Here is a 16830-nt window from a genome sequence, read left to right on the forward strand (position 1 = left end):
ATGTATGCAGATTGAAGGGACCGAAAAATATATCGACATAGGGAGAGATATCGAGATGTAGAACATCGAGATGTGGAGAGTCGACTGTATTTGCAACGGAATTTATGTTATTTTTGCTACTTTTTTGTTTTTATATTTTTGAAACCCATTGTTCGTGACTATATACTGCATTTTTTGTTAACAAAGGTTTCAGCATATAAGAGAAAAAGGTTTTTGCAATCCGTTGTAAACAAGTCTAGTTTTCATCAACAATATGAACAACACAATGGTCAACTTTTCCTACTAAAAAAAATAGTGCAAAAAAGTGCTTCTTTTCAGCACTGTTAACGATGTTGAAAAAAAGCACGTTTAAGCATTGTTTTTGAGTCGTCAACTGTACTTCGGATCAGAAACACCGAGGTATAATCAGAAGCAAGTGATCACTCAGATGATGTGTAATAACTCAGTCCTCTAATTGGATCTTACAGCGAGCCGTTTTTCTGTGGTTACCAAGGTTGAGAAACAGACTAAACTAGGTCTACGTGACTGAAAATCGTTATCCTACATGGATGTTTGTTCATGTTTCTAGGAGTAATCCAACTAGAGCGACATTTCTCGTAATTGAAAAAAAAAATGTTGTACGCAACGCGTTGCAAAACTTTTTTTTTTGTAGCATTCATCGTACTTATCAACTTGTGCTGAAAAATCATCATTTGGCAATTTGTTGCATATAGCTATATGAGGTGAGTTTTTGTTTTAGATGATTTTGGGTAACATTAATCACATTTTTTATCTAAATTGAACATTCTTATGAACATAACAAGGTAATCGTTTTCACAATTTCAAAAGAAATTCCTTATCATAATAATCGAAAATTTAAACAATTTTTGAATCGCTTTCGAAGATTATTTGATATTTTGGATGAAATTCAAATTTAACATTGTTTGTATGGTTACTTGCTAAATCTCAAAGTGTTCTTCCTTGTATGCCGTTCAAGTTGGTCATGCCTGAATCAAATTTGTGGTGTTTAATTGGAGGTTCATATTGAGAAGAATACGACAATATTTGAATAAACTTGACGAGGATTAGACTTTTTTGAAAACACAACAGGAAACAAAAGTTCTATTGAGCGTGAATCACAAGTTGAATTCTCACAAAATCCAGGAATAAATTCACATAATCTTTCACAGGGATTTCAGTAGGACCAGTTAAATTGTGTTTTCCCTAGTATGACTATATTATATACTGACTGACAATAGTTTGTTTTTATTTTTGAAAGTGTTTGATTTAGTGAAGTAATTTAGGACTAATCAACCTTACAATATCATTCCTGAAATAACAGCATCATTTTTGAAATATCATCTGAAACAGTAGCAGCTGCAACATAAAATAAAAGGCTCCCTAAGTAAGCAGTGCATATAAGTTTGTAGCGAATCCCGCGCTTGTTTCTAAATGCTTTTCACTAATTAAATAAACAATTTCCTATTTTTCCATGTTACAATATAAGAAAACATCTTCTAAATAAGTGATAACAGCAATTCAGTCTGATTCAACAACAAATAAAGAAAAAAGTTTAGTTTTCATTTTTTATTAAATTTTATCTAAAGGATTTATCCAAATTGCGAATTTGCTTCCTTTTATTGGAAGACTCTTGGCAAAATAGTGTTTTCTGATGGAGTTGTTAAGCAGAACCTTTATATTTCCTAGAAGACTTTTCAACATTTTCTTGGAACAAAGGTTTGTTTGTTCACATACAAACATATGAAAACAAAATTGACTTGGGGGTATGTCTGTAAGCCATCGGTAGTCAACACGTTTTCGTTGACATTCGACAGATTTTGCCATCAGCTTTCACTATGGTCTTATCCACTAAACTATAAACTATTTTCTGTTACACATAACAGCAATACCAGGGCATTTTCACAGTTGCTGTAAGAACCAAAAGAGTTCAAATGTAATTCTTATTTAGCAACTCATAGAAATGAAACTTTGACCATGTCTTAGTCTTCTCAATGCTTTTCATAAATAATGTTCAGCTTATCTTAAGAATGATACGACATTAAATTGAATGAACATTTTCTCTGGAAAGCGTTAAGTATTTTAAGATTGATACCTTAATAACATCAACTATGTGAGGTGGATTATCAATTTGAATTGAATGGGTCCCACTTGCCCCGCAGAGTGGAGTTCTGTGACCTATAGCCTATTTTCCAGACTGCGGATACTAAAATTTTCAACATTTCGGAATAACAATTTCTCATGCATGCAAACATCAGCAAATATGCTGCCGTAAAATAATAGCGTTAGGTTTGAAAAATATTTGTAGGTATTTGAAAATTATATTGCACAATTTGCATATTTTAAGGTCCACATACTCTGTTAATCGTACAGAAATTTCGACTTCTCAGGAAAAACCATTGCACAGTGGTCCAGATAGCAAGTTTACGCGGACATGAACTTTTTGACGTCATTTTGTGGTTTTAGAGTATAGGTTGCTTCCCAGAAGTGTCTCGAAATTATTTGTACTACAATTCGTACGAAAGGGATTTTTTTCTGCACTAATCGCAAATCGCAATAGTGTCCTATACGCCAACTTTTTTATGTTAATAGATAGCAAGTTGGTATATTCAGCAAAGTTGTAGCATATTTCAATACAAAAAACTTTGTAGAACAAACTTTTTCTCTATATCTTATACTTTCTGAGATAATTGACTTTTTATATAAAAAAATGAAGAAAATCATTTTTCCACTCATAAGTCATTTATTTCCAAATTTAAGCAGCCTACTATGTTCTTCAAAGTTTTTGGTACTATTATATTCTACAACTTTGGTGAATATACCACAGTTGTGTTTCTTCTGGTTTTCTTATTGTAGGAGATATTAATTTAAAATCATACCGTATTACAGGCCAAATAACTCGCAAAGATGCACTTGAAAATGAACCTACCTGTCACACCGTGGCTCTACACCCCTTAAAGAGTATTTGAGTGAAATTTGGTGAATATATTATGTTTATATATATTTTTAAGACTATTTTCAATGACGGGTGATTTGCAATTAAAACACATTAATTATAACTATAGTCATCTTTTTTATAAAACACACAAAAGTCATGGCCGCCGCGATTCAGCATGAAATAATCAACACCTGTTTGATTTTGTAGAGTGTACTATATTTGTTAAAAAGCATAATTTTCAAAACTTTTTCAATAATTCTTGCGCTTTTTCGTGCAATTCCGAATGCTTCTGTGCGATTCGACGATATGTCAGTGAAATCACTGATGGATCTGATGTGAGTAGCAATCGCAATTGTATTTTTTTGACATGGTTACTATGACTGATTTCAATACGACTTTAACTACTGTAATAATTACTGCTATACATAAATCAAAGACTCAAGATAAATAAATTGAATGCCTCTCAACTCTTGCAACATATTACCATTTATGACTTTTAATACGGCATGATTTTAAATTAAAATCTTCTTTGGGACGTTACGTCAAGAAGAAGAAGAAGAAGACAATAAGAAAACGAGAAGAAATACAACTGTGGTATATTCACCAAAGTTGTAGAATATAGCAGTACCAAAAACTTTGTAGAACATAGTAGGCTGCTAAAATTTGTAAATAAATGACTTATGAGTGAAAAAATGATTTTCTTCATTTTTTTTCATATATAAAGTCAATTATCTCAGAAAGTATAAGAGATAGAGAAAAAGTTTGTTCTACAAAGTTTTTTGTATTAAAATATGCTACAACTTTGCTGAACTAACCAACTTGCTATCTATTAACATAAAAAAGTTGGCGTATAGGACACTATTGCGATTAGTGCAGAGAAAAAATCCCTTTCGTACGAATTGTAGTACAACTAATTTTGAGACACTTCTGGGAAGCAACCTATACTCTAAAACCACAAAATGACGTCGAAAAGTTCATGTCCGCTTAAACTTGCTATCTGGACCATTGTGCATTGTTGTCTCCCCATATTCCCCACCGTGCACACGCCGGTGAAGATAAGTATCGAAACTTAAGATGCGTCCATCCTAGCCCGCTCTGCCCGGAGAGATACGACGCGTGTGATGAACTGAGAGTGGCGCGGTGGAATAGCGGGCAGATCTCGCGGAGCCGCAAAACGATCGCTGCCATGAGTAGTAAAACGAAATTTAACAGGTAGGTATATAAATACTGGTATCCAGTTCTAGTCCGGTATCATTGTCAAGCCAAAGTTCTCAAGGTTCATATCGCTGAAGGGAGTGTCCCGTTTGGTGCCGTAGTCAAAATGAAATCTTTCGTGTGTGCTGCCGCTTTGGCCTCCATGCTGGCCGTGGCCAGTTGTGCCCCCTATGGTAATGGAGTGTAGATTTTTAATCTGTGATCAATTTGACTGATGAATGTTTTGTAAAATTATAGTGATCTTCCTGGAGGAAGCCCCGGTTCGAGTAGTCCGTTCGGCCAATGTTGGCTTTGATGCTTCGGGCAGTGCTGCTAACGCTGGAGCTCAGTCCTTCAACCAAGGTGGTGGTTTCCCAGGATTTGGACAGTTTGGAGCATCAGCTGCCAACGCCGGTGCCCAATCATTTACCCAGGGAGGTGGTTTCGGAGGATTTGGAGGTCTGAGCGGTTCTGCTGCAAACGCCGCTACCCAATCCTTTACCCAGGGAGGAGGACATGGAGCTGGTCTGTCCGGAAGCGCCGCTAACGCCGGAACTCAATCTTTCACCCAAGGAGGACTTGGTGGTCTAGCTGGTAGTGCTGCCAATGCTGGTACTCAATCTTTCACACAAGGTGGAGGCTTCCCAGGATTTGGTGGATTCAGTGGATCTGCCGCTAACGCCGGATCTCAGTCCTTCACCCAAGGTGGATTAGGAGGTGGTTTGAGTGGATCGGCTGCCAATGCCGGAACCCAGAGCTTCACTCAAGGTGGACACGGAGGCGGACTTGCCGGAAGTGCTGCTAATGCTGCTGCCCAGTCCTTCACCCAGGGTACTCAGTTCACTGGTCACCAAATTGGCGTGCACTAAGCGGATAATCCCACAGTACAAACAGAGGAAATGGTACTTAATAACAGCTGTTCAAGGTCAACGAATATCGGAACTTGAGATGGATTGACGATGCGAGAATACTAAACAGTTCAAACATAATCCAAGTCTGGATTGAACCGTTACGGGCAAACAAACAAAATCGACCGCTGCTGGGAATTATGCAAATTTAGCAATCGAATGAATGAAAGATAGCCGTTTGTTTGTTGTGGATGACGCAGTAATTCTCGGCATATTTATGGACATAGACAATAAATTAAAACGAAAATACTCAAACCAAACAATACGATTATGTTTTATTTGAATTTATTGAGTTTCATCAGCTCGAACATTGAAGACTGTTATCTCTTACGTCAAGTCCCTTAGAATAGTACAGAAATATCTTGTTTGAAAGATTATCTTGCAGTTTAGTAATTTAAATGCATTCGTATTGAAATTTACTAATTTTGGACTAGATCTCTATTCTAGGGCAAAGATGTATAGCCCACCTGGAGCTCTCCTTAGGATATCTTTGAAATAATGCGTTAGCACTACTGTTGCCTGATTCTAAGAATATTAACCGTCGCCAGGGCCTTTTTCCATTGCATACAGTCATCGTATTCGTGGTCTTCCACGAAGTCGCCGACCTCTACATGGTTCCCTGCTAAATATTATTTTCGCAATTCTTTCCTCCGTCTGAAGTCGGAACATGTTCCCATCAAAGTCTGCCGTATTTTACATGCTTAGTAATATTCGCATTTCTATACACTCGATACAACTCGTGATTCATGTGTCTGCGCACACAATGTCTAGTTTCCCACCGAGTATTGTCAGCAGCGCTTTACACTCTAAAACACCGAACTTAAGTCACATGTCACAAGTTTTCCCAGGTGAACAAACTCTTCAACAACTTCAAATACATCCTCATCAAACACTACCTCAGCACCAACTTCACTAGGCCTACCACTATCTCTACCATGTACTTCGTTTTAGTAGAATTGATGGTTAGGCCTATTCTTGCTGTCTTCCTTTTCAGAAGCACGAAGGCCTCTCCCACTGATTACAATTTACAATTTATTACATTTACAAATTATTACGAAGGCCTCTTGCACTAATCTGCGATCAATTCCAATAAGGTCGATATCGTCGGCAAAGCCAAGGAACATGAGCGACCGTGCGATTATAGTGCCGTTTCTCTGCAGGCCAAATCTCTTAATAGCACCCTCGATTGCAATATTGAACAGTAAATTCGAAAATGTATCTATCTGCTTCAATCCGTCTAACGTCACAGACGAGGTTGACACCTCGTCTGCAATCTGAACATTTGATTTCAAACCATCCAGCGTACCAATCTTATTAGTTTCGCCGGAAAACCATGTTCAGACATTATTTGTCAAAGCTCATTTTTTTCACTGAATTGTACGCCGCTTCGAAATCAATAAACATATGGTGAGTCTGCAAGTTATACTCCCGGAATTTATCTAGGATCATTTGGTCCGTTGTCGAGCAGCTCTCATGAACAGGCCAGCTTGATATTCGCTGACGAAGGACTCCTAGAGTGATCTTAGTCTGTTAAACAGAATACGCGGCAGTATTTCAGCAAGGGTAATTTCTCTGTAATTAGCACACTCTCTTCATGTAGATTGGATGTATGGGGCCATCCACCGGTAGGCATTTCTTCGTCCTCCCATACCTTCAGAAGTACTCGGTGGATCGATTGGTAAAGTTGCTCACTTCCGTGCTTGTGAAGCTCGACCGGGATCTCGTCCTTCCCAGCAGCCTGACTGTTATTCAGCTCGCTAACAGCCGGTTGGCCCTTTAATATGGTCGGTGGATTCATTAAGATTCATGCTATCTTGAGCTTCAGCTACTACACTTTCTTCGTTCTGCATTTTCTTTATGCGGTAGATTTGCTTTTCTTCAGCTCTTCAGCAACTCTCTGGCATTCTTCATCGAACCTACCGCTTTACCCTCGTCGTTGACCAGTGCCAACCGCATCCCGCGCCGTTGTGGCTTCATGGTTAGGGTCCCGTAGGCTGTTGACATCTCCAGAAACGTTGATTCTTTCCAAATGCTTATCTAGCTGCTGGCGGTAACACATCCGTCGACAAGCGTTGAATATTGAAAAGCATTGAGCTGTGATTTGTGGATAACCACGCCCGAATTTCTGCAACAAAGAGATAATATTAGGGCCCCGAAAGGCCATCGGATCTATGACATCTAAGAAAGGTCGTCTAGGTATCACTCAGAACGTGGTATATTTGGGAGCAGGCATCGCCATTTAGTTGTGTACAAAGTAGGTTCTGCTGATTGCAATCCCTTTGGCAGCAGTGAAGGTTACAAGCCACAGTCCATTATCATTGGTAATGGAATAAAGGCTTTCTTAATTATTACTGTGCATTGCAAGATTATTTATCGCCACGGCAATCTTTAAAACTTCTTAAAATGCTTGTAGATCATCGCAGCTACTTAAAATCGTTTTGTTGTCTTCTGCGCGATTATTCGTGATTGTCCTAGGCATAATCCCGCAAAAGACACCAAAATGATTTGAAGTAACTGCGACGATTGCGTTTTTTAAGATCGCCGGCGCGAGAATTTTTCGCGCCACGCATAATATTGATCAATGCACACTGAGCCAGGAACATAATTTAGCCAGACAAAACCTCTGGCGCTTCAGGAGTGCATTTTATCGGGTTACCCGGATAAAAACGTACCATTCAGTGAATGGAATAAACCATTAATGTACAATATAACGTATTGGATACCATACAGCGTATTGTATTTGAATGTCGAAGCAACATTATTCTTGTTTGAATATACAATTCAAAAACAATATAACGTATTGTAACAGAAAACTGTATTGTTTTTTATTGGTTCTATTCCTTACAATTTTGGCCAAATTCCCATTTTCGCGTAAAACAACTGTTGCTTTTTTTTGCGTAGCTTGACTAAAAGAAGTGAACAAAACAAGTTCAGAAAGCAAGAAATGTTGGGTGAAAAATATTCAAAAAGCAAAAATAAGTAGCATTGTAGAAGCCACTTGACATTAGTTGTGACGACGAATGTAACCATGATAAATTTCTTAACTTCTATAGGAGTTAAAATTATTTTGCTACTGTTGGCACGAATATCCGGTAAGTTGAGGGACAATCCATACAAAATACAAATTCTATACTTTTCACCTCTTATTGAAATACAGTTAGTTGAATTGTTTTTGTATTGTACATCAATACACAAATTGCTAATCGAGACAATATATGAACAATATATCGTATTGTATTTTCAAAATGTATGTTTGTGAAAATATCTATATTTGTATTGTTACGATATTTGGTCTTTAAATTGATGATAAAAGTTACCGGAGTAACATTAGGCCTAGGGGGTGACTTTGACCGCCCTTTTCGATGCATCTCATGGCTAGTATGAGAGTCTAAAAACTAATCCATGACCATCCAGTGACTATTTATAACGATTTCCGATTGTGCGATATTTGCCAGAAAATCATTCGCCAGAAAACTATTCGCCAGAATGACATCCGCCAGAAAGTACCATATGCCAGAAAACCATTTGCCAGAAAGTACCATTCGCCAGAAAACCGTTCGCCAGAATGTACCATTCCCCAAAATGGACCAACCCCTAGATTTCTTTTTTAATTTTTTTTTTCTTCAGATGGATCAAGTTTGCAATTTTAGGAGAAATAATCGAGCCAGAGCGTTAAAACGTTTTGTGGGATTATTTTTACTTTTACTCAAAAAAAAAAAAAAAAAAATACAGGGTCTCTTGGACACTAGTTGACTTAGTGAGCCAGTTTCGAATATACGTTTTGGGGATTGTGGTTCTAGTATTCTAATTGTTGGACTAGGTACACATGGCTTCCTCATGGTTAAAAAATATCGATTTTTCGAGCATTCAATGACCAACATCATCATTTGAAGCTTTATATATATGAATTGAAAAGACTGCACTTAATCCTGAGGGACCATGAAACAGAAAGCAGAAAACATACAATAGAATAACAGTTGCATTCATTAAAAGCTGCTCCACAATGTATGCTTACTGTGTAACGATTTTATATTCAGCATAACGGATAATAAAGTAGGGGGAGGGGCGGTAAAATGAACACATTAAGGATATCATCTTGTTTCTGATAGAAAAACGTGGAATTTGTGAAATTCTATCGAACATCATTAAAATTAGGGATGTCATCTATAGCAGAAACATGAATTCAGACTAAAATAGCAAAATTTTTACATATTTTTATCGCTAGCAAAAAACGGTGCAAATGTTCATTTTACCTGCACTATGTGGGTAAAATGAACAGCTGTTGGTGGTAAAATGAACATCGTGCAAAAAACGTGAGCAAAACATATATTTCTGAAAATTTTCATCTCGTTACCGAAAATATATCCATTAATGATTGTAACCCATTCAAAAAGAATTCTAAAGGTATCAGATTTGACATCATATCACAACGATATTTACCTCACTGAAAAACCTCAAGACACCCAAGCTAAAAGTTACGTCGGTCCTAATTTTCAAACGTGGTTTTCTAAAATCTTAGTTTGCGTTGATATTTTCACTTCAATTGACCTCCGTATCAACCCGAACACTCCGATTTATGCTTCAAATCGTCCGTGCGTGATAAAAATTCATATAAATTTGTTTTTTTTTCTCGATAAAAGGCACCGTGTTCATTTTACCACCCCTTCCCCTAAGTTGTTTTTTAATATATTGTCCCTGTAAAATCAGATTATGGTTTGGAAGACTTCACAAGAGATTCGCCCTTCTTTTCAGCATAGGCTGTTCTTAAAAGTTTTGATTCTTTTTATCGACTAATTCATTGAATAATTACGAGATTTCAATATACGCTGCAACTTTTGTTATACAAATGTTATAGCATGAAATAATGTTATTTTATAATTAGTAAATTCCATACGATTTTCTTTCTGAATTTTTCAGTTTCAATTAAATGTTTTTTTTTATACTATTAAGTTTTATAGGAAATTATGGTTTGGAATATTTGACAAGTAGTTTTCTCTTCTTTTCATCATAAGCTGTTCTTCAAAGTTGTGTTGCCTCTTAAGGGCTAGTTCATTGGAAATTTAAAAGCTTTCGATATACGTTGAAACTACTTGTGCCGTCTGTTCGATGAAGTAAATAATGCCTCCACTCGCAAACCAAAGTTACATTTCCTATAACAATTTTCAGGAGCTTTCAGACAATTGAAAACAATTTTAAAATTAATAAGAACATCCTATATATGAAGAATGAAAAATTCTTATTTTCACCAAACCATACCAAGTAGCGATAGGCAATGATTCTTTTTTGAATACTTTTTCGTGTACCGAAATTTAGGTGACCATTATCACTAAAAACCTTTTGGTCTATTATTACCCGAATGTTGTTCCCTCGAATATCATTTCCACGAACGCCAGTTACACGAATGACACTTTTCCCCGCAATCCATTCTCCCGAATGACCCGAAATTTGTATGGAATGTGGTATTAGGATAGAACCACCCCCTTCTACCCCCTTGAACGACCACGTGGTTTATGGGCGGCCCCAAAATAGATCCAGTTCAATATGAAGAAACAATCTTCAGAGACAGAGTGGTGAACTAGAAAGAATGCTGAGTTTGGAGAAACTTTAAAGAACCGCTGATCAAAAAAGAAGGATGCATATCATATGAACCGTTTAGCACCCTGAAATATACAATAAGTTATGATAATTATGAGTGCCATAACATTTTCGAGAAAATAGGCCACTTAAGCAAACGGGATATTCAGGGCATTTGCGGAACTGGTGTTTGGCGAAACGACATTCGGGATATCGATATTTGGTAGAAAGTAGCACAATCCCAATAAACTGTCAATTGAAAAGCAAAAATTATCGAGAAATTATGTACAATACAATATTCTGATGAAGAACAGATCGCGGTGAAAGGAAATGCATTTTCTCGAAGTTAAAACTAGGTAAAACAGCTTAGAATATTGTATTAAAACCTTATAGGCAAAAATCTCGCAAGAGATGTAGAATAACATTGTTATATTGTCTCTGCTCTGTGCACTAGTAGAAAGCTGAAAATGAGAAGAACGAGATTATTAAAATACTATTAGTACAATTTAGTGCTCTTGAAGATGTGAAAAAGGCACAATTCGAATATTGTGACGGCCATCTTTGGATTCCGAGATATTTCACCATGCATTAATTGATCAAAATCGACAATAAAAATAATTCTGGGGAATGGTACTGTCTGGCGAATGGTACATTCTGGCAAATGGTTTTCTGGTAAATGGTACATTCTGGCGAATGGTTTTCTGGCAGATGTCATTCTGGCGAATAGTTTTCTGGCGAATGGTTTTCTGGCAGATATCGCACAATCCGATTTCCTGAAGCTTACCACATTGTTTTCATTATTCTGGTTTAAGTTTGCTGTAAAAATCTTGGCCCAAGGTGTAGTATCACCACGACGATTATTTAAAGTCCTAGAACGACGATTTATTTAAAGTCCTAGAACTCTTGTCGTAATTTTAAACGTTCTAAAACTTTGCCGAAAACACGGAAGCTTCTTCTTCTTTCTGACGTTACGTCCCAACTGGGACAGAGCCTGCTACTAAGCTTAGTGTTCTTATGAGCACTTCCACAGTTATTGACTGAGAGTTTTCTTTGCCGAATGACCATTTTTGCATGTGTATTTCGTACGGCAGGTACGAAGATACTCTATGCCCTGGGAAGTCGACAAAATTTCCAACCCGAAAAGATACTCGACCGGTGGGAATCGAACCCACGACCCTCAGCTTGGTCATGCTGAATAGCTTCGCGATAACCGCTACGGCTATATGGGCCCCATGAAAGCTCTTGAACGCAAAATAAAAGAGTTTACATCGCAGCGCCACCTATACGGTGAAATTTCCACTAACTTCTATCATCAAAATAAAGAACAAATAAATCCAAAGTAAGTCTCCTCAGATACCAACCCGATAAAATGCATCCCTAAAGTACTAGCTAGAGCAGGGCTGCCCAACGTACGGCCCGCGGGCCGCATTCGGCCCGCGGGCCGCATTCGGCCCGCGACCTCATTTTGTGCGGCCCGCGGAAGGTTCGAAGATTCTTCCCGTTGGCCCGTTGAATATTCTACCAACCCGAAATTAGAACATACTAAACCTAATTAATTTTCAATTTAGTTTCATCCTAATATTTTGGTATAGTAATTATTTATATTGTTTTGTTTATAAACCTTCTTAGATACTAAATTTATTCAAATTCTAAATCTAAAATTATGAGTGTTAAACAATGTTTCTACCATGGCTTCTTTCGACATTCATTCATTTGTCCTTAAACATTTGATCCTTGACGGGATTATAAGAAAGGCAGGATTTTTTTCAAAATCTTGAACAGGATTTTTTAAGAATTCTGGACACGACTTTCACGGATAAAATTGACAGGATTCTCACAGAATGTTTACCAGGATTCCATAACCAGAATTTTCAAAGAATTTAATACATAGGTTTGTAAAATCCTGGGCAAGATTGCAACATAACGTTATGTAACATGTTTTGCCAGAAAACTAAACGAATTTATAATAAAATTATGAGCAGGTTAATTTTGAAATAATTTTAGGCATTTTCAAATATTTATAGATAGCATTTCAAAATGATTATTGAGTAAGATTCTGAAGGAAACCAAGGCACGAAAGTTGTAAAATCTTGGACATTTTGTTCAAAAATTTCGTAAAAGCTTGGTCGGAATTTTAGCACACTTCTGGGACTCGGGGTTTATGAACTTCATTTACTAACTTTCGTCAGATCACATAGGAATATTTGTGCGTTTAAAAATGTGGCCCGCGACACAAACTTATTCTTGCGATTTGGCCCGCGGTTTAAAAAAGGTTGGGCAGGCATGAGCTAGAGGTTGGCTAAATTATGTTCCTGGGCCAGTGTGCACTGGTACTAGAGTAGATCGACATGCACCAAAATTATACAGAATAGACATATACTTTCATCATGTATAGTGTAATCATGTTTAACTGACGATTATCTTTGTCTTTATTTTTTATATGAGTTTAGTCAGTTTGTCAGTGCTTGTGGCGCTGATTGGTTTATAGCCCCTATAGGAATTTTTGACAAGCAAATTAATTACCAGAAACCAGCATGTATTACAATCTATAGTGCAAATTATTCACGTTCTCTAATCATTCAGTCGTTATCACCTAACTATCAACATATGCTCTTTTGGAAAACCTCTTACATGAATTGCAAACGTCGAAGAAATGGATTCCCCAACATATACTATTGCACCAATACTCTGAGTCAGCTGCAGCTGATCAAGTATAAAAGATTGTCGGGATTGCAACAAGAGTCAGTCAATTGCATCTCATTCAGTTTTACATTACTAAAGCGCATCCCGCGTCGAATTTTCTGTTACACTAAACCCTCAGCATCCATCCGAGATCATGAACTCGTTGTCCGTATTCGTCCTGCTAGCAAGTGCTATTGCCATGGTTAGCTGTGCTCCACAGTTCGGAGCTTCCGGAGCAGGTGCCCAAGCTGCGTCTCAAGGTATGGGAATGGGCACTGGATTTATGCCCCATGGCCATGGAATGGGAATGTCTGGATCAGCTGCTCACGCCGGAGCACAATCCCACTCGATGGGTCACGGACCGTTCCCGGGAGGCATGGGCATGAGTGCCTCGGCTGCCAACGCTGGTGCGCAAAGTTTTGGCCAGGGAGGACCGTTCGGTGGCCTCAGTGGATCTATGGCCAACGCTGGAGCCCAAAGCATGGGACAAGGATTCGGCGGATAAATAAATTAACTGGCGATTAGCTGAATTTACTGGTATTTAAGCTGTGTAATATGATAGAACTTAGTTATGTTTGAAGGTGCGATGATTTTATAAAGGATATTTATTGAAACTGAATATAACAGTGTAGTTTAAATCTTACGTGAATACAGGATGACAAATAGTTCGGAAAACACCCTTAAATGTATTTTAACTAACTATGAGTAGACCGTGACTTGAACAGAAGCTGATCATTTTAATATTTATCTGGACCATGGTCGAAATAAAGTGAGATCGGGGGAAAGTTGGGATGGCTGCCGAGCCACCATATCTACTTCATGGTTGGCAATGTGATAAATCATTAAAAACAACTTTCCACAGATGAAGTGTCATTTAACAACTTTTTCAAATCTGATCAAAAAGCTCAACAACATTTAAATGTCTGGGAACAATTATAAACAGCCTTAACTTATTAGAGCACTGTGGGGCAAGAGGGTTTCGGGTCATTTGGCCGAATGTCGTTTGGCCGAACGTCATTTGCCCGAAAGGGTCATTCGGCCCAATGCCGTTTGGCCGATATTGAAAACATAAGTGAACTACAGCTAGCATACATTTGTTATAAATTTCAAAGCTGAATTTCAATAAACTTATTCATAAACAAGGAATTAGCTCTTCAGTGTTCGTTAGAGAAACAGTCAGTGCTGAAAGTAGAACATCCTAAATGTAAGCAATTATTCACATGTCTACTAGCGGTAATAGTCACCAGCAGAGGTTTCCGCATTGCGTTTGTAGTCAGCATTTGACAGTAACTAAAAGATTTAAGTTTAATATTGCAATAAAGTGATGATATACATGAGTTGTAAAATGTTTACATGATTTTCAGATTTAGGAGACCCGAATTTAGTAGATAGGGAAATTTTATATTCTGTAATATGCTTTCAATTTCGCCCCAATGTGTCATTTTCAATTTTTCACATTAAACTTTTACCAAAATAAATTCGACTTCCAAAGGATGCCATGACAAAAAGTTTTGAAATAATGATCAATTTGCTCCCGGATTACGATACTTTTCTTTTGAAAGAACAGCCTATGATCAAAAGAAGAAAAAATCTCTTATGAAAATTCAAGCAAACGTAATGCATATAATCGTTTTTCCAGCACAACCAGAAAGAACTGATTTGAAGAATGCAAAATTCCCAATTAAATAATAAGCTAAATTATTGCCAATAATAATGTAACCAGTATAACTCGATAGAAAAGCCTAAAAGAAGGAAAACAATTTTTATTAAATCATTAAGCAAACTTTAAACACTATCATACCGTTAAAACCCCATAATCGAATCAACCATCAGACACATTCCAGCGTAACGCGTCACCACGAGGAACCGACTTTCATTATCAAATTAGGCCTGTTCTCGGAAATATGCCCTGTGACCATGTGATTAAACAGGTTTTATATCTTGCATATTAAATGTACTTGATGTTGTGACAATTATTTTGAAACATAACACTGTATTTATAGTAACTAAAAGCAGTTGCATTTCGTAACGCGACATCATCGCTGAAATGCACTTTTTTAAACATCACTCTATAATCGCCTATATCTGCTCTGTTATAATTTTTACAATCCGGGTTTGTTCTAGGCAATCCTTCTATGTATTGATAAGAATCAGAGTGTGACTTCAAACTGGAAGGAGATATTGAATAATTGCAGAAATCATTGATTTCATTTTATGAGCGCCGCGTTACGTTTATCTTCCAACAGGGTTCTGCAAATGGTGTCGCGTTACGCAAAAAGCATTTTTATATTTTTATTGATCAAATCGGTAATGTTGCTTTCAGGTTTCAGAAAAAATGTATATCTCGTATTGTCATTTGTATAATACATTCGACATTCTGCCTCACAGTGGGGTAATTTGATCCGAAACTGGTTAAAATTAATTTAATGTTTCTGTGAAACCTTTTGAGAATGTCGTGCTTTGTAAAAGCGAAGATGGCGCTTGTGGTCACCACATAAATTTGACTAAATTCTTTGCAATAATATTTAGATATTTCGGTGATTTTTTAAGAATGTTTCCGGTACAGTGCTTTCGGATGGCCGCGCTAATAATATTGAGCATTGATACATGTTAGAATGATTGCATTTGATTGTTAAGTAAAATTATGTAAACCTTTCAACTATGTACTTTTTAAAGTATGCTTTCGACAAAGTCGACAACCAGGCGGTAAGGTTGTCTGAACTACCCGAAATTCAATAACACAGTGGAGTTAATGGATCTGATAAATGGGTAAAATTATTAAAAAGATTCAATAAATAATTTTAAGAATATTGTTTGAGAAATTTGTAGACAACCATAAAAGCTTCCTAATGATGGGACGAAAAATATGTAGAGCTGCTGTACAGTGGGGTAATCGCACTTTTTTTGGTTAAATTTTTTAACCGTTCCTATAATCTTTTTTGAAGATGATGAAAATATCCGATGTACATTCGATTTTTATAATCTGCAGGTTCAGACATAGCGTGTGCAGGTGTTTACGATTTACTAATGGTGGTCTGAAGGGTACAGAATTTTGTGGCACAAGGTTGTAATTGAACCAGATATTGGGCCAATAAAATTTCAACGTAGCCATGTAGTATTTTGAGGATCATGTTTTAAGAAGCGACCCAAATCTTATCAGAAAGGTGTCGGTCAATGAAAATTATCAATTTATAGAATCATCCAATCAGGACTGCCCATGGACCACTACAACTCCCTTTGGAAGATCCGCAAAACAAGTCGTTAAAACATCCAAGACCACTGTGCGTTTTTTAACACGTAAAAAATATAAAAATAACATATAAAATTTGTAATACACGTATAATTAGGGGCCTTTCTTAGCCGAGTGGTTTGAGTCCACGGCTACAAAGCAAAGCCATGCTGAAGGTGTCTGTGTTCGATTTCCGGTCGGTCCAGGATCTTTTCGTAAAGGAAATTTCCTTGACTTCCCTGAGCATAGAGTATAATCGTACCTGCCACACGATATACGAATGTGAAAATGGCACCTTTGGCAAAGAA

At 37.1% G+C, this 16830-nt stretch overlaps 2 protein-coding genes across 2 annotated transcripts; both read left to right on the forward strand.

The window, feature by feature from the left end:
• Positions 1 to 4161: 4161 nt before the first annotated feature.
• Positions 4162 to 5300, forward strand: LOC23687801 (glycine-rich cell wall structural protein 1.0). The gene is made up of 2 exons (XM_011494849.2): positions 4162 to 4323; positions 4388 to 5300. The coding sequence occupies exons 1-2, from the start codon at positions 4257 to 4259 to the stop codon at positions 4996 to 4998; spliced, it is 678 nt and encodes a 225-aa protein (XP_011493151.1). The 5' UTR covers positions 4162 to 4256; the 3' UTR covers positions 4999 to 5300.
• An 8036-nt stretch (positions 5301 to 13336) lies between these two features.
• LOC23687564 (glycine-rich protein 5) lies at positions 13337 to 14354 on the forward strand. The gene has a single exon (XM_011494845.2). The coding sequence runs from the start codon at positions 13448 to 13450 to the stop codon at positions 13796 to 13798; it is 351 nt and encodes a 116-aa protein (XP_011493147.1). The 5' UTR covers positions 13337 to 13447; the 3' UTR covers positions 13799 to 14354.
• Positions 14355 to 16830: the final 2476 nt, after the last annotated feature.

Source organism: Aedes aegypti, chromosome 3 (genome assembly GCF_002204515.2).
Source record: "Aedes aegypti strain LVP_AGWG chromosome 3, AaegL5.0 Primary Assembly, whole genome shotgun sequence".
NCBI lineage: Eukaryota > Metazoa > Arthropoda > Insecta > Diptera > Culicidae > Aedes > Aedes aegypti.

Coding starts and splice junctions, on each gene's coding strand:
- LOC23687801 (XM_011494849.2), top strand. CDS start 4,257: ATGAAATCTTTCGTGTGTGCTGCCGCTTTGGCCTCCATGCTGGCCGTG. Junction 4,324..4,387: donor GGCCAGTTGTGCCCCCTATG/GTAATGGAGTGT, acceptor GTAAAATTATAG/TGATCTTCCTGGAGGAAGCC.
- LOC23687564 (XM_011494845.2), top strand. CDS start 13,448: ATGAACTCGTTGTCCGTATTCGTCCTGCTAGCAAGTGCTATTGCCATG.